General features: G+C 46.7%; 1 protein-coding gene across 6 annotated transcripts in view; it reads left to right on the forward strand.

Annotated features, from left to right (window-relative positions):
* The window catches only part of WDFY4 (WDFY family member 4), a 280,103-nt gene that overhangs the window by 133,547 nt on the left and 121,775 nt on the right, over positions 1-24,781 (forward strand). For all 6 annotated transcript variants that reach the window (XM_027098510.1, XM_027098511.1, XM_027098514.1 and 3 more), the window contains 8 exons: positions 340-504; positions 3,187-3,390; positions 4,107-4,221; positions 5,482-5,639; positions 8,516-8,754; positions 10,618-10,736; positions 12,262-12,447; positions 13,177-13,313. In XM_027098510.1, coding sequence (XP_026954311.1) covers positions 340-504; positions 3,187-3,390; positions 4,107-4,221; positions 5,482-5,639; positions 8,516-8,754; positions 10,618-10,736; positions 12,262-12,447; positions 13,177-13,313 — 1,323 coding nt within the window. The remainder of the gene's footprint in view (positions 1-339; positions 505-3,186; positions 3,391-4,106; positions 4,222-5,481; positions 5,640-8,515; positions 8,755-10,617; positions 10,737-12,261; positions 12,448-13,176; positions 13,314-24,781) is intronic.

Here is a 24,781-nt window from a genome sequence, read left to right on the forward strand (position 1 = left end):
CTGCTGGTTGAACGTTAACATACTGCTTAACCTCTCTGTGTCTTTGTCTTCCCATCTGTAAAATAGGGGTAAATATAAAACGTGCCTCAGAGGGTTGTTGTGAGGCGAGAAGAGGAATTTGTGTGAAGCCCTTAGAGCAAGCCTGCGCATATTAAACTCTTCCTCAATTGATGACCAGTGTCCTGTTCTAATCCACAGTTTTAGGTGTCTTGCAGTAAGGTGTCTTGTTGAGAGTCTCAGAAAGGAGGTCATCTCCCTAGATTTCAAATCTTCTGGTTCCTGTGCAGCCCCAAGTCATGCTCCCATGCACCGCCTCTCATGAAGTGTGTCCCTGATCAGCCCTCGACAGGTTCTGGAGACAGCGCCTGGGAACAGACATTCCCAGCCAGCGTGCTGCAGTTCCTTGGCCTCGTGCACAGCACCTACCCCCAGGATCCGGCCTGGCGGGCCCCAGAGTTCCTCCAGACCTTGGCTGCAGTCACCTTCCCCCTGGGAACCCATCAGGTAGGACATGCCTCTGCCCTACCCCGGTGAGAGCAGGGGCGAGTGTCATCACCCTTCAAGGGCAAAGGACAGAATTCCTCCCCACCCCTCCCCAAATTAAAATACATTTAAGGCAACTTTGCTGAAACCTTGAGTAAACAACTCGGGTAATTTTCCTTCTCTTTATGAGATGATGCTTCAGGTCATTTTTGGCTCTGAGAGTCAATAAGTTTTTGATTCGTCAGAAATCTCAGTAATGAGAAATTTGATGGTAGGTCAAGTCCAATTTTATATGGAATACCCACACATTGATGATCATATGAAACAGCAGATTCCACCCCAGGAAACCTGCGGCCGGTGCCCCAGCCAGGGGAGGGGTGGAACCGTCACAGTGTCCCATCTTCTTTGCAGCACACTCGTTCTGTTTGCAGGCCACGGCATCTTTCAATCAGAGGGTTTGCCAAGGCCCAGCTGGAAGCGCAGGGGGACCAACTGGGTCTTGAGGACAAAGTGTGGGTGCGGGGGTAGAGAGGGCGCTACAGGAAGAGATGTGAGTGAGCTTGAGAGCAAGAGCCAGTCCCAGCCGATCAGGGGACTCAGTGGGCTAAGAGCATCTGAGAGGAGCGGGCGAGGACAGGCGTGAAGGCAGGTGCAGGAGGAGGAAGAGCAGGAATCTGAATAGGAGGTGAGACCCAGCCAGGGAGAGTGAATTAGCGACGCCTGTCTACAAATCAGTAACTGTAGCCAAAGGAACACGCTAGGCATGTTGGTAAGTAGAGGGTCTGGAAGCCATGCGAAGCACAGCGAGGTCAGGTAATATTTGCTCTGTAATTATTTGCTGAATGACCAAGTGAATGAACCTGCTCTTCTAGCTGTTCTTCTCTAGAAGTGTATTCATGGTGCCAGCCTCCATCTCCTGAGCACCTACAACAGTCCTGAGCCTGGGGCTTCACATCCCCTAACATGCCCCGACGCAGGAGGTGTTAAAGGGGGAGGGGAGATTCAGGGAGGTGAAGCGGCACAGACTGGGTTCCTCCCGGTTTAGTGGGACGATGAGACCCATCTCACAAAAGGGTTGAGGAGATGAAACATGACACAGCTTATGTGATTAATAAGTGACAGAACCAAGATTTACACCTCAGTCTCTCACCCCAAAGCCCATGTCCTTTCCATCAGTCAGTTTAAAATAACATTAAATGACCTAATAGAATTTGAGTATTTAGTTTTAATAAAAAGGCAAAATGTAAAGAGTAGAAGATTTGCAAAAAGATAAAATAGTTTGATGGGTTAATATCAACTAAAGCAACATACTAGAAAAGTAAGTCAAAAAAGATGCAATAAGGAGCAAAGGAAGGCACTGTGAGCAGCACTGAAGGGGGTGGGGAATGGGACCCCCGCCCAGAAGCCAGGCAGGCAGCCCTACAGACGGCCTCTCACCACTCCCCCCACCTGGAGTGGGCTGGGCCCTGGAGTCAACGGCCTGAACTTCCCAGCCCAGATCCCCACCTCAGCCCCTCGCCCACAGGCCAGGCTCGCCATCTGCTAAGTCAGGGTTCCAGCCGGCTGCCCACCAGCAGCCACAAAGCACACTCTGACCCAGGGCTCTGCCTCCCCACGCTCAATAGTTCCTGCCTGAGGGAGGGCCTGGCCCAAAGTCACCTCCCAGCCTACTGTGGATGAGACAGGCCCCAGTTCCAGAGCTCTTATCCCCATAGCTCCTTGCCTTGTTTCAGCTCCAAGTCGGCTCCAAAAGGCCTTTGTTGCACAGAACACATGACAGACTTTCTGCATGCAGAACGCTGGTGGCCAGAAGGGTTTTGATTTGCTATGATTTTATATGGCATCTTTCCAGTCAAGGCCGCGTGGCGCTAATTAATGCAGTCATCACCTCCCTAGGTGCTGTTAAGTTCATTTTATGGCTTAATTAAGAATTGCTGCGTTAATTTTATGAATGAGCCAAGGGAGAAACCAACAGATAAACTTGCATGAAAAGTTCATGGGCCAGGAGTCAGGCATCCCTGGCCGCATGTCCTTGGGTGTGTCATTTGGCCTCCCAGCATCTCCATGTCTTCCAGGATGTATCTGGGCTAATGACCCCCATCTCATTTATCTCCCAATATTTTTATAAATGTAAAACTGAGAAAGTGAAGGCCAAGGCACTTCAGGGACTTGGACGCCAGGACTGGCTGAAGTCCTACTTCTCTTTCCACCTGAGGGTCCTATCTGTCAACATCAGCAGAGCCTGACAGGCAGTAAAGGTGAGGGCCCCACAGGAAGGTGGGAACCAGCTATCTTGACCGTACAGGGCCAGGCATTGCTACATGCACTGTTTCTCACTGCATCCTCACACATCTTTGTGTGTTCCTTTCCAGCATTACTATTTGACCGATGGGGCGCTGTGGCACTGAGGAGGGAAGTGCCTTGCACGGGATACATCCTGGGCTTCCTCGCCGGGCACTGCAGGTCTCTCTTGCTCTGTGCCCAGCTTCTGTCCACCACTCCCACCCATCTGGAGTTCGGAGGCCACAGCAGGCCACCTTTGAGCCCTGGGACTCTGGGCGAGCTGCCTACCTCCTCGGGGCCTCAATTTCCTTACATGTTGATGGGTTTGATGAGAATCCCCCCGTGCACACCTCAGAGGTGGATGTGAGGGTGCCTTGAGGCAGGGTAGGCCGCTCATGCTGGGGTTCTCTTGTCTTTGAGGGGGCCGTGACAGAGGCTACCCAGGACACCAGCAGTCCTGAGGCCGAGCCTGAAGGCACCAGCACTGAGGAGGGGCTGCAGGCTCCTGCGGAGTCACATCCCACCCGGAAGCAGCTGAGGGAATTCATGCAGCTACTCTTGAGGGAGCTCTTGCTCGGGGCTCCCAACCCCAAGCAGTGGCTGCCGCTGGAGGTGCTCCTGGAGGTGGGTGTCATTGGGCTCCGTGCTGTGGGAGGGCATGGGCACCAGGAGGGCATGGGCACCATGAGGGCAGGGTGTGCCCAGGGAGACCTGAGGGCTGATCTCTTGAGAGAGCTCATCCAGGCCTGTCCATGCCAGTTGGCTGGTGGTCAGGAACCTCTCCTGGCACTGCAGTGATTGGTGGGAGGACATCCTCCGGAAACCACAGGCCCCGGCAGAGCAGGGAGCTCACCAAGCAGCAAGTCAATAGATGAATGAGGGCAGGTCTTAGCCAGGTTTCTAGAAGCAGAGCCTGAGACAGGGATTTTGTGGAAGTACTTTTTGGGGGGTGGTGCTCTCAGGAAAGCAGAGAAGGGATGCAGAGGAGAACAGGGGAGAACCTAGCCAGGAAGTGGTCTCAGAAGTAGCCTGGATCAGAGCAGTAGTGTGCTATCTGCATCCCAGAGTTGGCCCCGCCTTAAGGCACCTGACAGGTGGTCACTGGCTGTGGGACCCCCACCCCTTGCCTCCTTGCCCTAGGAAGTAGGCATTGTTTCCCGGTTGAGGCAGTTTGGTCAGCAGAGGACAGTGCCCCAGAGAAGGGGCAGTTGTGAGCTGTTGGCAGCCCAAACTCCCAGCACTGGCAGTATTAGCATATGGGCCAGGCAGAGGGACCTGGTGGGCACTGAGTGAACATCGTGGCCATGTGGCTGCTGTCTTAATCCAGGGTTTACTTCCAGGCTTCTCCAGACAATGCCACCGGCCAACAGAAGCGAGACTTTCAATCTGAGGTCTTGCTTTCCACCATGGAAATATTTCACATGATGAGTGGAGGTCAGGCACCAATGCTTAGAGGTGAGTGGGGGTGGATGACTTGCTCCTCCTGTTCATGACATAAAGCGGCTGACAGCTGAGCAGGACAGCCACAATCCTGCCAGCCACCGACCCCAGGACTCTAGAGGAAGTCTAGGCTGCAGGACTGTAGGGCGCTTTAGGAACCACAGGAAGGTGCCCTCCACCTGTTCTTGTTGTTCACAACAAGAGCTCAGTGACCTTGCTCGGAGACCCCAGGGATGGCATACTTACTACTTTCCGTGTCACCCCTGCCATTGTTGGGTCAGTCAGAGATGGAAAGTCCTGTTCTCTGAGCCAAAATCAATTCACCTCTAGCTTCAGTAGAATTTTCTTCTTCCTATGAGGGGAGTCAAGATGTCAACCTGAATTTAACATTCTTCTGCTCACCTATGCCTGGGCACAGCAAATGTTTCTTAAATGAATGAACCCGGGTGAAGACGCTGCCATTGCCCCTAAGAGGTTCAAACTGAAACTTCATTCAGAACATTTGGTTCCGAGGCAGCTGTACCTTCCCGACAAGATTAAACAAAAGTTCTTTCTGTGGTTCTTGAGTCATGGAATCCTTAGTGATACAGCTCATCTCCTGGACTCCTCTTGCCCCACAGTGCAGAAGCCCTGGCTTTTGGTTTTCTGGGGTATCTGAAGTGTGGTAGGGTAGTGGAGTGATGAAAAGCGTGAGCTGGTAGCCCATTTCTGAGCATGGCTCTGTCACTGGACAGTGGTATTACTCCGGGCAGGTGCCTGACCCTGTGAGTGAGGAGGATAATCGTGGCTAACTTAGAGGGTTGCTTTAAAGGTTAACTGAGATCGTTGCATCCATGTCTGAGCACAGTGCCTGCTGTGTTGGTGAGCACAGGTAGATGACCTGACCTTACAGCTTCATCCTCTGCCCAAATAACAGCAGGGCCTTGGGTCACCATGACAGCCTTCCCATTACCGTATGCCTTAAATTCTCACCCACTCTTCTTCCAAATGGCCACTGGAAGAAACGCTGCTCTGTACTTGCCTTCTCCGCATTTGGTTTATATCACTGATTGTTCAGGCTTGATTTACTTTGAATAAATGTGTGTTCATTGGGCACCTATTGTATATAAGACCCCATTTTTGGAGCAACAGGGTACGCACAGGGTTACAGTGGGCTGTACAGAGGTGAGTAAGATGTGGTTGGTTACCAGGAGGGGCTTGGAGATTGTTGTGGAGAGAAGGCAGTTACACTGATGATTTCTCAGCCTTGGTCTGCCACCCTCCCCCAACCCGCAGGCAGTAGAGAGCCTCAGCCAAATGCAGAAGCTGCTGCTGCTCCTTCACTTGCCAGCATCTCCTACTTCATCCAGAAGCTGGTGGAGAAGCTGTACAGTGGAATGTTCTCAGCAGACCCCAGGCACATCCTTCTCTTCATCACGGAGCACATAATGTTGGTAAGAACCTCAGGTTGGCCGTGGTGGTAAGGCTTCTGCTGACCCACCTGGTATCTGTATGACACTGCTGGCTGCTGTGCACTTGGTTCATATTGACCTGCTGTCCTTCCTGGAAATAGAATCTGAGATGGGTGGGAGGAAGGAGGAGGACCATTACCGCCCAGGTTAATACCTGGTAGATGTTGAGCACCCTGCAGTGTTCTCTCCTTGGGCCACCTGAGACCCATCTCGGTGATTAGGGGCCGCAGCCTCCTGCACAGGCACCTCCTAAACTCTGCACACCCCCCTTTGGGTTTTTACTGTGAATGTTGGTTTAATCTTAATTATTGTTATTCCTCATCAACAAAGGGTGAAAAAGGTCTTTATCTCCAAAAGTTCTATTTCATTTTCTTCTATAAAATCCACCTCCATTTGTCATATTTGGGCCTTCCTGAATTTGAAGAAAGAGTCTATTTTTACCTGGTCCTGTTTTTCTTGCATGTGCTTTCCCCCCCTCTCTCTCTCTTTCTCCATCTACATACATACCTATGCATGCCAGTGCATGCCTGTAGATACACCTCGATGTAAGTATATGTGTGCACGTGTGTACACATTCTTCATTGTATATGTGTACACACGCATACGCAAAGACTCAAACAATCTCAAAATTCTAGAGTTGAACCCTTTTTTTGGTCCTTCTCATTTCATTCTGGAAACCTTTCCTGACAAGTGGCCATCCACTGTTTCCTTGAACCATCCTTGTGTGAGGAGCTCTCTATGGTACAAGGGGGTTCCAGTCACCAGGACACCTGTGATTGTTGGGAAGCACTTTCTCCTACCAAGCGGAAATCTGCCTCCAGCAGCTCCTGCCTGCCGCTCTCGGTGCATTCTCTGTGGCAGAATCCAGGAGAGCCCCTCTCCTTCCTCTTCATGCCTCGTAGAGACAATGACATCAGTGCCCCCAGCACCCTTCTGTCTGTGGAGTCCCCTGCAGACCCCAGGACTGGGCCTTGGCACAGTTCCTAGAGTGATAGTCAGTCTGCTGATGCACAGTTCTAGGCAACCTGAAAAGAATGTATTCGGAGGTTTCTTCAAGAATAACTCCTAGGGTTTCCCTGGTGGTGCAGTAGTTGAGAGTCCGCCTGCCGATGCAGGGGACACAGGTTCGTGCCCCGGTCCAGGAAGATCCCACATGCCGCGGAGCGGCTGGGCCCGTGAACCATGGCTGGGCCCGTGAGCCATGGCCACTGGGCCTGCACATCCGGAGCCTGTGCTCTGCAACGGGAGAGGCCACAACAGTGAGAGGCCCGTGTATCGCAAAACAAACAAACAAACAAAAAAACTCCTAGAAGGGAGAAATATCCCTTGTCAGCTCTGAGGGGAGTAAAATCGGATTGTTGGGAGGTCATGTTGAAAATGAGAGTAGCCACTGAGCTCCTGTCTTAGCGAGTTTGGGCTGCTATTACAGAGTACCATAGACTGGGTGACTTAGCAGCAAACATTTACTTCTCGGGTTTCTAGAGGCTAGGAAGTCCAAGATCAAGGTGCCAGCAGATCTATTGTCCAGTGAGGCTCTCTTTCTGGTTTTAGAGAGGGTCATCTTTTCGTTGTACCCTCAACATGATGGAGAGAGTGAGGAAGCAAGCTCTCACTTATCTCTTCTTATAAGGGCACTAATCCCACCATGAGGGCTCCATCCCCGTGACCTAATTACCTCCAGGAGACCCCATCTCCAAATATATCACACTGGGGGGCTAGGGTTTCAACATATGAATTTTGGGGTGATGACACTAACATTCAATCTATAGCAGCTCCCCAATGGTCTAAGCAAATACTCAGAGCTAATATCAAAGAGCTGGTGCCTCCTGCGGCTGATGTGTCTTCAGCAGGGTGCCAGACTGAAGAACTCTCACTGCCCACATCTACCATTCTTCTCTCCTGCTCACTGCCTGTGACTCACACACCTCTTAACCTCAGTTTGAAAGATGTGACCCATCTGTAGAGTAGGAGAGGATGAGGATAAAAACATGCACCCTAAATTCCAGCAGATTTAAATAAAACTTAATTAGTATAAACACTTGCATTACCTATGAGATTTGAAGAGAGCAATCTATAACTAACAAATGAACTTTCTAATAGACTGAAACATTTTGCACATAATTTTTGTTCTATGGATTCTTTTCAGTGAAGCCAAACAGATGGATGGCTTCAGTGTTAAGGCCACAAATCAGGACCTTCTGCCTTCCCCCTCTAAACCTCTCATGAACTAAAATCCATTGGATGCACATCTCCTTTAGAAGACATAGTGGTTAAGAGCATGGCTCAGGTGTCTGGTGTGGGTTTGACTCTTGTTGACCACCTACCTCTCCTACCTCTCAGACTCTCAGCCTTCTTATCCCTAAGGTGGGATAATCTTAGTGTCTACTTCACGATGTTGTTATGATGTTTAAATGAGGCAATATATGTAAACATACGCACACAAATGCAAAAATGCTTAACATGATAACTGGAATATTGTAACAATCTATACCTGATAACTAGTATTAATAACATTTTTTAAAACTAGACCCTATTAATAGCATGTTTTTATATACTGAATGTCAACCATGTTTACCAGTATTTCAGAAATCTGTGGTCCCATGTCTACTTTACATAATATGACTGTGGTAAACTTTTAATTTTTTAACACCAATTTTTGGTAAATTTAAACATTTGAATTCCCTTTATTGATCATCCACTTAAATAGAAGCTCCAAGGTTGAGGAAGGTAGTCCTTTTTGATTTTAGAAATGCAGAAAAGAATCTGGGATTGTATCATTTTCACAGTTAACTGGGTTGGTATCTCAATTTCAAAGTGTTCACAAGTATGTGTCTGTGTGTGTTTATTTTATGACACAGGTCATCGAGAATGCCTCTTCTCAGAGAGACGCTGTCATCGGTGCTCTATACAGCAGTTTAAATAAAGTCATTCTTTATTGCCTCTCCAAGCCCCAGCAGTCCCTCTCCGAATGCCTCAGCCTTCTCAACATCCTGGGATTTCTTCAGGAACACTGGGACATTATCTTTGCCACCTATAATTCTAACGCCAGCTTCCTCATGTGTCTCATGCATTGTCTTCTGCTGCTCAATGCAAGAAGGTTAGAGCTGCCCACTGTCTCCTTGCTTGCCAGTGGTCAATGCAGGAAAGAAAGCTTTAGAGGACACTTGATTGAAGTCGATCAGTTATAGATGATACAATCCTTTTGTTTATCTGGTTGTCCAAATTATGTGCAATATTTGATAATACGGTAAGTAGTCCTCAAACCTGTCCATGTGACTGAGCAGCTAGGAGCATCATGAGATAATAATTTACCGTATTTCCATAATTCTCAGGCTGTAAGATACTTCATTGATTTAATTTGGGTGGGGAGGGGCAGGCAGAAAACTCCAACATTAAATACATACATTGATTTTATGATGCAGCCAGGTTTCAGAAATACTCACTTTTGATAAATGAAATCTTAGAATGGGGAAATATATAATAAATTAAATCATGCAAGCCAGGAATAATTTTGCTTGCAGGAAAAAAAAAAACAAACCAAAAAACCACACATACACAGACGTAGACAATTTGTGATATAAAATGACATCCATAAGCATCCTTGTATAAGAAATACTAGTACAAATACATTAAATTATTAAGCTATTTAAATCCCTTTCCTGAAGTTCAGAGTTTGAACTTAGATTTTTCTGTGTATGTGCACTTTCTCTCCCTCTGTGCGGTAGTAGGTATATATCATACCTCATGTGTGCCTTGGCATTATACTGCCTAAGAATATTATCTCTTATTAATAGAACCATGTTGAGGAAGAGAGGACTGTGAGATATTACACTTTACTCTTGTCCTTTTCTCAGTTGTGTTTATCCCAGTACAAATTTGATTATTTGAAAAAAAAAACCCAAATCCTGTCGAGTTGACTATTGAATGTTACAAACCACGAGTTGACTTGTCTAAAAACACTTTGGGAAGCACTGGAAAACACTCCTAGCCCAGAGGAGGTATTTGCCTTTTTATTTGTTTGAAATAAAATAATCCATTTTCAGTGTATGGATTAAATTGGAGAAGTGCTTCTCTCTTTTCTGTATCTCAAGAGTTAGGCCCTATCCGTACTGGAAGCATGGGTAAGAGGAGCAGAATGCCAGCTGACTTGTGTGCTTGAAGTTCTGCCCTCCTCAAATCCCTCTGGATAGCAAAGCGGCCTCCAAAGTCCAAAGGGACTTTATTCTAGAAATTTCAAGAATGGACATCCTTATATGCTGGTTATTTTTTCATTTCCTTGTTTGTCATTTTTGGTTCAATCCACAAACTTGTACTGAGTTTCTGTTCTGCTTGGTTGGGTGAGGGTCCCAGAGAAGAGGGTACTTGGACATGAACATGGCCAGGAGTTCTGGAGCACATGGTCTATGGGGAACTTAATATGTAAACCACTTCGCCTCACTTCAGACCAGCTGTATGATGTGCAGGGTTCCAGCAGAGTATAAATGCGGGGCTCTTATTCAAAAATTACTAAGAATTTCAAGATGGTGACAGCAGAGCCCAAACATGGGACCCTTCTGAGTTCGGACCATACACAGCTGCACAGGTCACAGGCCCATGAAGCTGGCCCCGGCCCCATTCCATGAGGGATGAGGTTAGCGCCAAGCAAAGGCAGAGTTTAATGCAAAAAGAAATGACCAGTTCTCATGATGTATAAACCAGGACAGGTTGAGGAGGTCTGTTTGGGAGCATAGATTGGATTTAATAAGACAGGGACAAAGAGAAGGTATTTTTCTTTTTTTCTAGAATGCTTTTGTATAATACCTGTCATGGAAGTTGTCATAGGTGTTTGCTTTAACTTGATTAGACAAGTTTTTTTCATATTGATGTGTACTGAGTTTGCAAGATTATTATTTGTAATAAAGAACAATGGAATGATCCCAAAGAAACTGGAGTTCATAGTGAACAATCTCTTGTCTACTAGTTACCCAGAAGGATTTGGATTGGAACCCAAGCACAGAATGACTCCTTATCATCAAGTCTTTCTTTCTCCAAATGAAGAAGTGAGAGAAAAAAGAGAAGACTTCCCAAGCTTGAGCAATGGTACATTTTATTTGTCGTTTATTTTGGGGGGAGTAGAAGATAGCGATAACTGCTAGGGTTGAATTCTTCAGTTTTTTCTTCCTAAGATATGGAAGCAAATATTACTAAGATTCTTAAAAGACAGAAGACGTCCTAGGAAATCCTAGAACAATGTAGTAATACAGCAAGGTAACCTGATAGGGAATAAAATTGGAATGATCTTTGTATACAAGAAATAGAATGGATGGGTGTATGGATGGACGGATGGATAGATGAGGAGGGAGCTCTGTGAGACTTGGTGAGGCTAAGAACTTGTGTACTGAAATACCAGAGAACCTCACTATAAGTTGATTTCACTTCTCAGCTGGTCTCTTGACTTCTCCTTTGGACCGCTAGATGTGGAAACTGGTGGCCATATCACTCAGTTCAAGCCAGTACCTATCTGTGTCTCAGCTTTCTTCTCTAGAAAATGGGAATGGCGTAAAGAAGCTCGTTACTTTATGAGATTTCTGGCTTAATGGAGTTTATTCTTGGATTCGATAATGTCAAAGCAAGTTAAAAGGATGGCGCTTTGTGGAAAAAAAGAAAAGGCGACCAGATCCATGTGTCTGAGAGATTTCTCCCTCCTGATGCAGGAAGCCTCAGCAGACCTTCTTCCACCACTTTAGTTTGCCAACTGTGCCACTTAATCTTGTGATATCTTGTGATGCCAGGTGGTAGGCACAAGGATCCTTATTTTCTGGTCAGATAGGTGCCCAAAGCCAGTGCTCAAAAATCTCGTGTGTTTAGAGTTTACCGTCTTGCAGTGTTAATTACAACGTGAACATTTGCGTTTGGGGATTTAACTAGTAGAGTGGACTGAGCAATGTCCATCCCCCTAGGGTGAGAAGAACAAACTGTAGAGGCTGGTACCAAAGGGCAGAACCAGTGACCCAAGATCAGAGGGAAGTTAGGCACAATTCAGGGGATTATGTTTATGGGGTATAGCAGGTAGAACTGGCTTGGTAAATTCGTCTGTCTCTCTGCAAATCCAGGGCATTGAGGTGGGTAGGTAGTTGGAAGCATGATTCAGTGCCAGGAGAGAGGACTGGCTTGGTTCCTGGGCCCCTGGGCACAGTCTTGGGTTCAGTGTCTGTTCCCCTGAGGGGCCAACATAAAAGTCAAGGTTGGAAGGAGCTGTTTTGGGGAGAACTATATTTTGTTACCTAGAGCTTACACAAGGTATCTCTCTGTTTGGTATCTAACAGAGTTGGGGTGGGAGAAAGAGGCTCACTGAGCCCATCAATCATGTTTCCCAGCTCTGGACATGTGAAGCAGGCAGGACTCGGTGGTGGAGGTCGGGGAGAGGCCAGCTCACAAGGACGTTGGTAGCATTGTTATCAGTCCTGCATCTCTACATACTGACTGCTGTCTGGCTGGAGCTTGCAAAGCTGGGGTGATGTTCAAGAATGATGCACATAAAAACAACCGTGATATGCCATCTCCTGGCTGTCTCTGGGAGAAGCACTGAGGCTGTCCTGATTGTGTGATGTACTCTCTCCATTAGTCCAGCACAACATCCAAAAGACTGTTCAGGCTCTCTGGCAGCAGCTCGTGGCACAGAGACGGCAGGAGCTGGAGGATAACTTCAAGATTGATCTTTCTGTGAAACCTGGAGAGAGTGAAGTGAAGATTGAGGAGGTCACCCCACTCTGGGAAGAGACGATGCTAAAGGCCTGGCAGCATTACCTAGGTCTCTGTCCACTTGGCTTCAGGGAGTGGAACTTCTGAGTCTCATAGAACCAGGCTCCCCCAGGGTTTCACTCAGGGCCCACAGCCTTTTACACCAGACCTTCTGTCTCATCCCTCTGGTGGGTGGGATTTGTATCGCTGAAGCCTCGTGAATCTTTGCTCACAAAGAATGAACGCTGCTTTGCATCTTGGTGAAAGGAAGGCCAGAGGTGCCAGCCAAGCAGCAGATGCTAGTCATCTCTCAGAGGGAAGGGCCACCATGTGAGAGCTCTAGCCTGGGCTCTGGAACTCAGGGTGCTAGGTCCTGCCCTGATATTCACCTACCAGGTTTGAAACCTTGCGCCAAGTCATGCAGTGACCTGGAGCCTCAGGTTCTTCATGTTCCAAGTAAAACTCTTCATCCCAAAGATGTTAACCTCCCTTGCATTCTACCAGTGACTCAGCATTTTTACTCTGTTAGCCAGTGCAGCTGTAGGAATAATGGTTACGTTTCTTTTTAAAGAGGTCATTACTCTCAAGTTATGGCTCATATATTGTTTTAAGTCTTTCAGCATCACGAAGTTCACAGTAATTCAGACCTGTAGCCTGGGCTGTTTTCCTTACTGGAGGCAGACACACTGGGCTTGTGGCCCCCGGCTTGCCCTTTGAAAGCCAAGCTAGCTGTAGAAATAGTGTGTGTTTGTTTCCTTCTTAACTTCACCTCTGACGGTCTTTGCCTCTCTGTCGCCAGCATCTGAAAAGAAGTCACTGGCCAGTCGCTCAAGTGTCGGACACCACAGCAAAGTCCCTTCGTGGAGTGGAAGCTTGTCCTCAGCCATGAGGTTGATGCCCGGGCGGCAGACCAAGAACCCTGAGTGCAAAGCAGAGGTGAGCCCAGACCCCTTTTCCTTAGAGAATATCAGGCATTTGCTTCAAACCCCCATGTATCATGTCCTCTCTCTCTGTTGTCACTGGATGTGATCTAACTCCATGTTCTTCTGAGCATTTAGGGGTAATGCATGTGGCTTCCCAGTTGAGGCTACATCTGTGGGAGTCAGGTCTTAGGTTAGCTTTAACCAGAAGCGAATATGGGCTCCACCTGAGTGCCAAGAGCAGCTGTTCCTTTTGTCATTAAAACCCAAACCAATCCTTGTTCCCATTCTCTTTCTGAGTCAGGTGTACTCAGCTGTAACCCACAGCTCAGCAGGAGCTGGGTGTGCGGGCACAACAAAGGGGGACAGAAGTGTTGGTGCCGTTGTTGGGAGACAAGGTGGTGGATCCTCTTGGCCATGTGGGGTTGAGCTGTTAGGGTTTTCTAGTCCATGTCTGTAAAGCTGCATATCAAACTATCCTAAAACTCGGTAACACTGACAATGATGTTTTTGTGATTGTGGACGCCGTGGTGAGGAATCTGGAGCACAGCAGGGGTTGGGGGTGTCTGTTCCCTGATGTGTGGGGCCTCGGCTGGGATCATTGGAAAGCTCACTCACTCACACGCCTGGGGGTTGCTGCTGGCTCTAGTCTGAGACCTTAGCTGGGGATGTTGATGGAAACATCTACACGTGGCTTTTCCATGTGTCTTGAGCTTCCTTACAACCTGGTGGCTGGGTTTTAAGGGATAAATTTCCATAGGGAGGGAGAAGGAGAGAGAGAAAAATGGAGAGAGAGAGAGAGAGAGAAGGAGATAGAGGTGGAGGCCACATTGCCTTACATGACCCAGCTTTGGAAACCATGCAGCATCACCTCCGCTGCAGTCCTTTCTGGTCTAGAAAGGCACAGAGTTCTGCCCAGGTTCATGGGGAGGGCAGTAGACTCTACATCCTGGAAGGGAAGTGACAAGGTTCTTCAAGAGCCCATAGTACTGGAAATGTTGCTGAGGCTCTCCTTGGAAAATACAGTCTTTCATATATTCTAATGATAGGGTCACCGACTTACCTTCAGAGGCAGAAGGTGGTCATTCAATAGGCATGGCCTTAGGCCCAAGAGACCTTGGTTTGTGATTCACTTAACACCCCTGAGTCTTTATTTCCTGACTTGCACAATGGGACAAATAACTGTGGGAAACTGTGGGAAGGGATTCCCCAGGGAGCGGGGTAGCCGGTTGACAGACACATTACACAATTCGAACTCCACCCATGTAACTTTGGAGATTGAGGTTAACTCCAAATCCCATGTGCTCAGAATCTGGGCCCTGCTGTCACCATAGGTCTGTTGTCCACTGTGGTCAGTGTCTGATGGGGAGAAGGGAGGATACTGGGAGAAGAGAGGAGTGAAGGGCTGCCTGTAAGTGCCCAGACTGCCAGGAGAAGGGGACTTTCTTCTTTCCAAGGTTCAGGAGCAACAGGCTTTAGGACAAATGGAGAAAGAACCTGAAGATAGAATGAAAGACGGGAAATGAAACTGACTAGGCTGGCTGGCGCCCTGGTGTTCAGAGCTGAGAGCAGGCTGTGTCTTCAGTGCACTGACTTGGGGAAGACACTACTCATTAAATTTGTCCACAGAGTTACTGGCTGACTGAGTGAATAACTGAGATCTCGGGCCAGCGACATCACACAGCTATTATTAGTCCCATTTTATAGATGTGAAATAGAATCTGAAAGAAAAAGTCAAGGTCTTTGAAGCCAGGAAGTGGCAGAGTGGAGACAGGGTCTTCATTCATAGTCTCTGCACTTCTGAGCCCACCCTTAGGCAACTCCAAAACCTCTGGATGCCTCAATTCCTGAGTTTACAGCTGGGAATGTACTCTGTTTACACTAGACTATGTGGAAGCACTTGGAAAGTGCAAGTGCTTTACAGAATTCCAATGTAGCTCTCTCTGCCAAGGGCAAGACAAGACCATCTCACACTTGGTACAGTTGCACCCAGCACTGGAAGCAGGAGCATCCCCACTTGTGCCCAAGCACTTGCTCCTGACCAATGCCATTTGTGGCAGGAGGGGTCCAGCCCCTCTTCCCGGGAGCATCTACTCCTTGACCAGGTTAGCATTGTCCCCAGGAGGTCAGGTCAGTCTGGCTGGGCAGCTGTGGAAGGGACAGCTGAGACGCTGGGCATGGCCATGCATTTTATGGGAACCCCTGTGGCTATTGATGCTGTGTCTTGCCAGTGGCACCCCCCACCCCCCGCCAGGTCACTGGCACTGGCACAGTTCAGTGCCTCCGAGTCCTGGGGAGATTTGTTGAGAAACAGCCCATCTGAAAGAAGCTTGAGTAAACAGCAATGTTTGGGGCCATGTAGGTTTACAAATGGCTTATAACAGTTTGCTCTTGGCTCATGTTGAGAGATCTGGAAGAAGGAATACTTGAAGTTGTCTGTCTTTGGTGAAGGCGAGCTGCTGAGGATGTTGTCTTCTACATCAGTTGAGGTCTCATCCATCCACCCATTTATTCATTCATTCAGCAAATTTTAAAGTGCTTATTCTGTACCCTGCTGTGAGTACTGAGGTTACAGAAGAGAGAAAAACTGACATTTTCTGCTTTCATGGAGACTGCATTCTAGGAGGTGAAGATAGACAATAAAAAGATAAATACATTTGTAAATGTTGAGGTGCTAATTGCAGTAAGGAAAAGTGGAGCAGGATAAGTGGGAGAGGGTGATGAGAGAGGTTCTGGGCCACTTAGATGGAGGTGGCAGAAGCCCTCTCTGGCAGGGGCGTGTGAAAGCAGAGAAGGAAGGACAGGAGCCTCGTGACTCTCCAGGAAAAAGTGATCAGGCAGGGAGGACCACCGGGCAAAGGCACAGAGTCAGGAGTGCGCTGGGGGCTATAGGGCAGCAAAGGCCAGTGTGGTTGGACTGCAGCGGGGAGAGGACAGCCTTGGGGGATGTCTCCCTCAGCTGTTAACACCAGGAAGGACTGTGCTTTTCCACAGCAACTCAAACAGCAGAACTGCTGACACCATTATGTTTTCCTCTTTCATTTGGGCACTTGGAAGCCAGAGAGATAAGCGTGGCCCAAGTGGTGTAACTGCACATGCCCAGTGGGATAAATTTCTGCAAAACACGTGTACACACCCACACATATCTCTCCCTGGCCTCTTCCTTCCTCATTGAGCCCCATTTTACCTCCAGCCTGATTTATGTATCTTTTCTACAGCTTATACTGTCTTGTGGAATTTTAAAAGACAAATTATTTTTGAAACAAAGTAGACTATGCTTTAATTAAAAAAAAATTATCTGCCTCTTTACTGAGCAGCATCTCCTACCAGTAACTCAGTCTGGGCTGGGCACAGTGCCTGGTGCATAGAAGGTTCTTAAAGAATGTGTAGGGAGCTGCACGGAGCCCCCTCCCCCCCTTTCTGTGGGATGAAACTCACTAGCCTTCAGAGCCCGCATCCATCACTCATCCACGCGAGGTGCCTTTGTTGCTAACAGAAGGCACAACTTCTCAGGTACATATGTATACTGTGATGTCATAGGATAAGAGCATCAACTATTTGCCCTGGGGTCTGTTTAATTATTTTTAAAAATTAATTTTGATTATTACAGCTGATTACACCTCGGTGAGCAATGTAATTGATATTTTCTAATGTATCCCAAGGAACATTTTGTATAACACGCTTTTTGTTGTTGAAGGTTAAAGACTCTGTTATTGGTTTTTCCCTAAATATGCCCACATCATTAGTCCCTCCAGTGAGAAGGTCGCCATCTGGAAAAAGCAGCATGGAGGCATTATTCAGGCACAAGTGCATGAAATTGGTGTTTCTGCATCTTCTGTCTCTCTTCTGGAAGGAAGGGGCTTGTAATTAAAGGAGTTGGTTTTAGAGGAAACATTATTCATTTGGTGTTATTCCTTATCATGTCAGTGGCTGACAGCTCTGTAGCACTGATAAATTGTTCCTTGGAGTGAGACACACGATGTACGATTCCTCATGCCTTTTACCTATCTTCATTTTCAGTAGAAAATGTTTTCTTCTTGGCAGGTGAGCTGAACTTTGAGGCAAGGCTGATATATAGATGTTATTTCTTCCTTTTCTCCCCCTGACTCCCATCACAGTCCCTTCTGGCATCAAAGCGTGAAGTCATCGTCTCTACCAGGGTAAAGGCTGTGGCTGTCAGCCTGCGGGACAGAGGTTGGGACCTTGGGCTCCCTTGAGGTTACCAAAGGACAACTCAGGGTGTCCAGGAAGCCACTTCATCATGCCCCCTTCAGCTTGGAGGGATCCAGAGCACACACTCTTGCCAGCCGTCCCTCTCCACAGCAGTAGCAGCGGCTTTGCTCATCTGCTCAGCTTCAGACTTTCTTGTTTAAAAACAAGTTGCAAAAACATCAGCAGCCAGTGTTTGTTTCCTAGTTTTAGCAGACACACCTTGGCAATGTGTGATGTTAACGTTATGGGAAACCAGGTGAGGGCTGACAGGATCAGGAGTTCTGTGTACTATCTTTATTATTTTTCTGTGGATCCAAAATTATTCCAGAACATAAAGTGTGTCATCCTCTGTTTTTTTTTAAACATCAGCAAACAGAAAATGGGCACATGGGACACAGGAGCTAGAGGTCCGGTGGGAAGGGGTTGTGAGGCCTGTGGGCAGGGGGATGGGCAAAGCGGCTGCAGGTGGCAGGATGGGCATGGAGGCAGGTCAGGGCGGCACTGGGGCCCATAGGTTGGGGGTTAAGCAGGGGAATGGCACATTTCTGTTTGTACAGGTTAGATTGGAGTTTAGGACTCTTGAGGGAGTGGACAAGCTGGGGGCTGTAGCATCATTCAGGTGGGAGATGATGGAGGCAAGGCAGTGGTTGGAGCAGTGGAAACCAAAGAATACACAAGAGAAATTGTTTAATCAAGGCTGGTGTGAACAAAAAAAAAAAGAGGGCCACCAAAGACAGAGGCCCTAGCTCCGGGGCTCTTAAATCAGGCCACGAGAAGAGAGTGTGCCCAGGTTTAGGAGGTGTGGGAGGTGTGTGATTCAGATAGTTCTGTGGGGCTCTGCAGAGAATGGGGACCAGAGGGTGGACGCTGAGAGTACAGGGCCACCTCTACCCTGTAAGGAGGTGGGACCCCCTCTGGGGCGGGGGGCACACAGCCACCTGACCCAGGTCTTGTTCTGCAAAGTATGAGCTAGGTTTCACCCCACCTTCCTTCTGTGTGGACAGCTGTTCATGCAGGGGCCATGTGTGCCTCATGAGCAAACTTAGAGGGTTTAGAGAGGAGCAAGAGCCGGTGGAGCAGGGCCGGGTTCTGTGTCTGCCACGTTTCCATGGCCTTTGGAGGTGACTGAGCAGGCTTCCAGTTGCTGTCTTCGAAGCCATATATTAGAATGTTGACATGGCCCACGTAGGGAAGCCAGGGCCAGGTGAGAATTAACAGAAGGGGATGAGAAGGCACCCAAAGCCAGAGGGTCGCACACTGCAGTTGCTAAAATACCAAAGACAGGTTTCTGCAAGAATTTTATGTCTGCCCCTGCAAGAATACGAAAGCACTAAACATTTACTCCAAGGCCCCATGAGGTCCTCTAAGGGCTGCCCTGTGGGCGAGGCCTCCACCCACCCAGACGCACAAGAGCCTCCTGCAAAACCAGCAGTGCCCAGGCCCACTATCACTCACCCGCAGCCACGGAGCAGCACTGCCCCTGGTGGAGGATGTGATGCTGGCTGAGACCAGCCATGGGGTGACAGCTATACTAAAAGCAGCCTTGGCTCAGGTCCCTGGCGAGGAAAAGGACATTTTGGACCATCTACTCTGAGAACTTCACCCATTATCCCTTTGAAAAATCATTGTGGAAACTTTCAAACAGATATAGAAATAGGGAAAATAAAAAATGAATCCCCATGTATCTATCCATCACTTCCACAAATTTCAGTTCTTGGCCAATCTTGTCTCTTCTCTATCCCTACCCGCTTTCTCCCTCTGCACAGAATAATTATGAAGCAGCATCCCAGACATCATATCATTTCATGTGTAAATGTTCCTGTATACTTATTTTCTCTTTAAAGAAGTCATGGAACCCAAATAGAAATTGCAGGGGAAGCAAGCATGCAGCATTGGAAGGCTTGAGCAGTCACTGTGGGAGTGATCCAGCTGCTCTTGGTCTTGCTTTCTGGCGTGTTTGCATTGGTCTCCCGCTGCCGAGAGATTTCGGTCTTGCTGAGGCTGAAGGTGCGGTGAGTCCCCGAGAATCCCACTCCCCTGTTTCAGGAAGGAGGTTGAGGTCTGATGGGACACAATGCTTTCCAGTGCAGTGTTTTGGCACCTCTGTGTCCAGGGGTGAACAGCCCTTGAGGCGGAAGCCTCAGCTTTCACTCACCTGGGCAAAAGGCTCATGAGTCAGGAGCACCCCAGGGCTAAGAAGAGTTTTTTGAAAATAGAAAAGAATGGGCTTTGAAATGAAGGGGAAGTAAGTGGTGGAGTTGAGGGGACCAGCCAAGGAGGTCAAAAAGCAACTATGAAAAGGGAAGTTAGAATTCCCAGAGATGTTCTACTGTGAAAGAGTTATAATCAAAAATCTTTAAGAAGGTGTAGGAAATTTTAAAAATCTGAAATTTAGAAGGTCATCACAGGGACTATTTTTACTTAAACTTGTTGTAAATGCAACATGATGTTGGGCAAGGAAAAAAAAAAAGACTTTCCCAGGAGATGAATGTGCCTTTAAGAGAGATGTTTGGAAGCAGGTAGCCAGGGGAAAATGAAAATGCATGAGAACTTCTAAAATTGAAGGGGTGAGAGGACCCAGAGGTTGGTGAGGTCTTGATAATACGTCCTCGCTGTAGGGCAGGAGGGCAGAAAGACGGCTTGTGTCAGCAAATCAAGGGAGGAGTGGGGCTGGAGGGACAAACCACTGGAAACCGTGGAGAAGAGAGGAGTGATTCAGAAAGCCTGCAAACACGGACTTTATGAGAAATCGCAATGCTGAGTTGTTGGAAAACCCAGTAGTGCTCTGTGGGGGTAAACATCTTGTGAGCCAGTAATTAAATGGGACTCTCTGTTAGAGGAATAAAACCATTCAGAAACGAATGAGAGTATAATTCTTAAAAAAGACTTTGTAAAGTATAAATCCCACTACTGACGTGAGCATTGTTACTGAGATCTTCTACTAAATGGAATCTTGGTTTTCTTAATTGTGGCGGGCGAGGCTGCCAATGACACTTTCTCTTCATGCTTTTCCCGAGATTACTGACCCTAAAAATAATGCCACTCTCCCCAGCCTGGCCTTAGAGCTCTTCATGGTGTGTCTGGACTAGGATTACTTCCAGAAGGGACTTCCATTACGCTCTGGTTGTGGTAGTATTCGAATGCAAGAAAGAGAAAAATGGTGAAGTCCAGTATCTTATTTCTTAAACCTCTGAAGTTTCCTCCTTCACTTCAGCTGAAAGTAAAGTCTGTATATTATGTGTCACAGCCCTTGGTCATGCAGGCAGCTGTGTTCCAACACCATATGCAGCATGGAGCTTCCCAGGGCAGCAAAGCATCCTGGTGGTGGAGGTGAGAACACAGCACTGTAGGGTAGAAATGCAGCCGAGGCCAGGGTGACGGTTGTGTGTGTGTGTGTGTGTGTGTGTGTGTGTGGATTAGCCCCTTAGGTTTTCTTCCAGTGCTCTGGGCACTCAACCAGGACACTCCCTCTCATTATCTCTCTTCTTTACACACACACCCACACATCCCATTCTTAAAACAATTTATATTAGAGCCCAAAGGAAGGACATGGTTTGAACCAGAAACTCCATACCACAACTGACTATGGACTGGAGGTCCCTACAGCAGGGGATTTGAAACAGCAACCCCGTCACCAACACAATATTAGTATCCAGAATGAGGGGGAAGGACAGTATCGGGCTGATGGAAACAGTGGCTTTTCTTTTTCCATTTTAAGAGTCTTAAACGTTACTAGGCTATCACAAGTCCTTGTTACAGGAGTTTGAAAAATAGAAGTAAATGAACAAAGCAAACACTGATACCTTTAATGATGTTTCTTTACCAAGTGCATCATTAGTGAGACAGCTTTATCTTCATAATAGAAGGATAATTAACATCACTAATTGTCTAATTAAGTTCATTAAGCATCCACCAACAGCGCACCGTGAAGCTGACATTATGTTCTACTGTCAACAAATGCTTTTGATTTCTTAGGAAGTAATTAAAATGTAAATTAGCATGCGATTATATGCACAGGGGAAGTTTTGAATCAAATATTCATTTCAGAACTGCTTAGAGCAAGATAGTTTTTTTTTGTCTTCAGTAAAGCAGACATTTTGCTATTAATGGTATATATTAAAGTTGTCATTTGTTGTTCAGTGTTTGAATCATTGCGAGGTTATGGTGCCATATGACAGAGCTTTTAGTTGATACATTTGCCATTGTGCTTTGTGCTTATTTGATCATTTTATTTAGCATGTGTGTTTGTGTCCTTTGTGTTTAACAATATCACAACCAATTTTTTTCTCTGAAAACTCTGTAACTTAAATTCTCTAGCTGAGCTTGCCCTTTAAAGGCATTTGAGGTCAAACCTTTCAGTGTATTCTTTCCATCAGGTTAGGCTCAGGGAGTATCATCAGTGACTTGCTCAGAGCAGGTGTCCCTACACACACAGGAAAGATGGAAGCTGCCCAGATCAGACTTGTAGTCCAGCCGTCCTTGGTTGCAAGTTCACATGTTTCTGCTGTCTTAGGGCAGCCCCCTGGTTTCTGATGAATGATTGTAACTGGAATGGGCGTGTTGTAGTTCTAGATACGGTAACTTCATCGGATTAGAACCCTTCCTGAAACATCACAGTCTCTAGACATTTTCTGGAAAAGAGGCTCCCAAGACAGAAGCCACCATGCCCAAAGCCCCAAAGCTTTCCATCTTCAAACAATCCTAATGGAACCCTGGAATGCCCATCCTTTACTAAAGCTTACAGTTTACTGCAGCGTCTCAATCCTTGTGATGCCACCTCTGCCATCTTCTCCCTTGAGGACGCTGGGCCATTTGAGCACCTAGCTGATGTCACCTGTTCAGTGAGGAGGAAAAAGTTCTGCTCGTGATATTGAACCTCTTCAGTCACTTCTTGGATGATATTTTTCAGGGATGGATTTAGCTGGTGCAGGATCCAGGCACCTAAGTTATGTGGGGACAAGATTTCAGATAAATGCGGAGAGATACAGTGGCCTAAGAGAGACTGTCTCTTGTCCTCTTGAGAGGATCAATGTCAGGGCTTGGGCATGAGTAGAGTCTACAGAACCACTAGCTACTCATCACTGTGGGTGCAGACATCCCTGTAGTCCAAGCAGAGGAGAGGCTTGTGTCCTGGGGTGGGTGGGGGCAGACATCATTGCACAACGACCGGTGGTGGATTGAGGCCAGCTGGACTGTGGTGAGCAGTGGCACCACTCCGAAAAACTCACCTGCACGGGACCAGGGCTCTGCATAGAGAAGCGCAGTTTAAGGTGGACCCTGACTTTTGTCCAAGCTCTGCTGGCAAGCTGTGAGCTCTGGTGTGGTCTGCATTGATCTGGGAGAAGGGCACCATCTGTCCAGAGGGGACTCCTTTTTCCAGTTCATGCAAAGGACAGTGGCTAGGCTAACAGAGACCCTGACCTGACCAGGGGATCCTTCTGCTAAAATTGCATAACAGCGACCCTCTCGTAATGTGCAGCAAGTACCTACCTCAACTAGCACATAGAATTTCTCTACCAGAATTTTCGTCTCAACTGTTCACTCTTTTTTAAAAAAGTTTTTATTGGAGTATAGTTGATTTACAATGTTGTGTTAGTTTCAGGTGCACAGCAAAGTGATTCAGTTATACATATACATATATCCACTCTTTTTTAGATTCTATTCTCATATCGATCATTATAGAGTATTGAGTAGAGTTCCCGGTTCTCTACAGTAGGTCCTTGTTGATTATTTATTTTATGTATAGTAGTGTGTATATGTCAATCCCAATCTCACAGTTTATCCCTCCCCCGCTTTCCCCCTTGGTAACTATAAGTTTGTTTTCTATATCTGTGACTCTATTTCTGTTTTGTAAATAGGTTAATTTGTACCATTTTTTCTTAGATTCCACATATAAGCGATATCATATGATATTTGTCTTTCTCTGTCTGACTTCCTTCACTCAGTATGACAATCTCTATATGTTGCTGCAAATGGCATTACTTCATTCTTTTTTATGGCTAAGTAATATTCCATTTTATATATGTCAACAGTTTACTCTTAAAACTTAACGTGGTCTACACTATCATGACTTATTAAGGATGCAAAGTCCACACAATAAACGCATGTTTAATACTGACAGTAACTCAGTTCATCCCATGGCTGGCTCATGGCCCTGCCTCCTGCTGGTCGCCGTAACTGACACTAAGGGATGGCTCCATCACAGTGCTCCACAAAAGCACAGGTGCCACTCGGCCACCTTGGAGCAGCCCAAAGCCACCTCTCTGAGTGCACTTTTGATCATTCAGCCTCACAAGAAGTGGGGTTAAAGTTGTTTTGTTTTTGGAAGCAAGATGATAGCTTGAAACCTCTCCAAGAGAGCAGGCACTGGGGTTGTGGAAGTTCTACAAGTCAGTGGAATATTCTCAACATAAGGTCACGACTACTGCCCATTGAAAGGCACATCGAATCTAAATCATCTTTTGAAAAGTTGTTAGGGCTGAATGTTCAGTTTCTTCTCCAAAGACAGAAACATCCAGTCTGAAAAGGTTAGAAAAGTTAAACTAGATCTTCTCACCTCCTTCTGCTAGTTATTTACTGATTTTCTTTCCTTTCTCTTCTATAGTATTTTATTTTATTACAAAATCAGGTTGTGTTTATATACCATATATGATGGCTGTCACTGAGCAATATTTCAGAGTAACTCCAGGTCCAAGTCTTCAGCTCAACCCACAGTGTTTTAAGGTACATAAATACTTCATCATGTGCAATTCAACAACATATGAATTCATTGAAGATATAGCAGTCCTAAGAATATAGAGACGAGTAGCACATGACCTTCTATTTAAAGAGTCCTTGTAGTCTGGTTATTTATCTCCCTGGCTAGATTACACTGTATCTAAGAAGAATTACAGTAGCTGGGTTTCTGAAAAAAAAAAAGTATATAGGTCAATATTTTGTAAATTAAAACCGATTTGAAATTAATTTAGGAACTTGGCAACCTAAAGAAATCCTGGGTTGAATCCTTTTGAAAACTGAATACAGTCCTTTACTTTGAAGGCCTATTATGTCCAGGTATCTATTTTGAGGTTCAGGTTTTTATAGACTAGATTTCCTAATGTGAGGTATACCCGCATTCCAAAAACTAATGTCGTGGTTGGGTACGGTATCATCATTCCAGGAAAGGCTTTCAGTTTTTAAAAATTGTGACTTATGGCTAGGGAAAACACATTTTTTGATTGTTTATTTCTCTAAATTTGAATATTTAAAACTTAAACGTATCCATCGATGCAA

The sequence above is a fragment of the Aethalodelphis obliquidens genome, unplaced genomic scaffold (assembly GCF_003676395.1).
Source record: "Aethalodelphis obliquidens isolate GAN/ISIS:26980383/991018 unplaced genomic scaffold, ASM367639v1 scaffold124, whole genome shotgun sequence".
Lineage (NCBI taxonomy): Eukaryota > Metazoa > Chordata > Mammalia > Artiodactyla > Delphinidae > Aethalodelphis > Aethalodelphis obliquidens.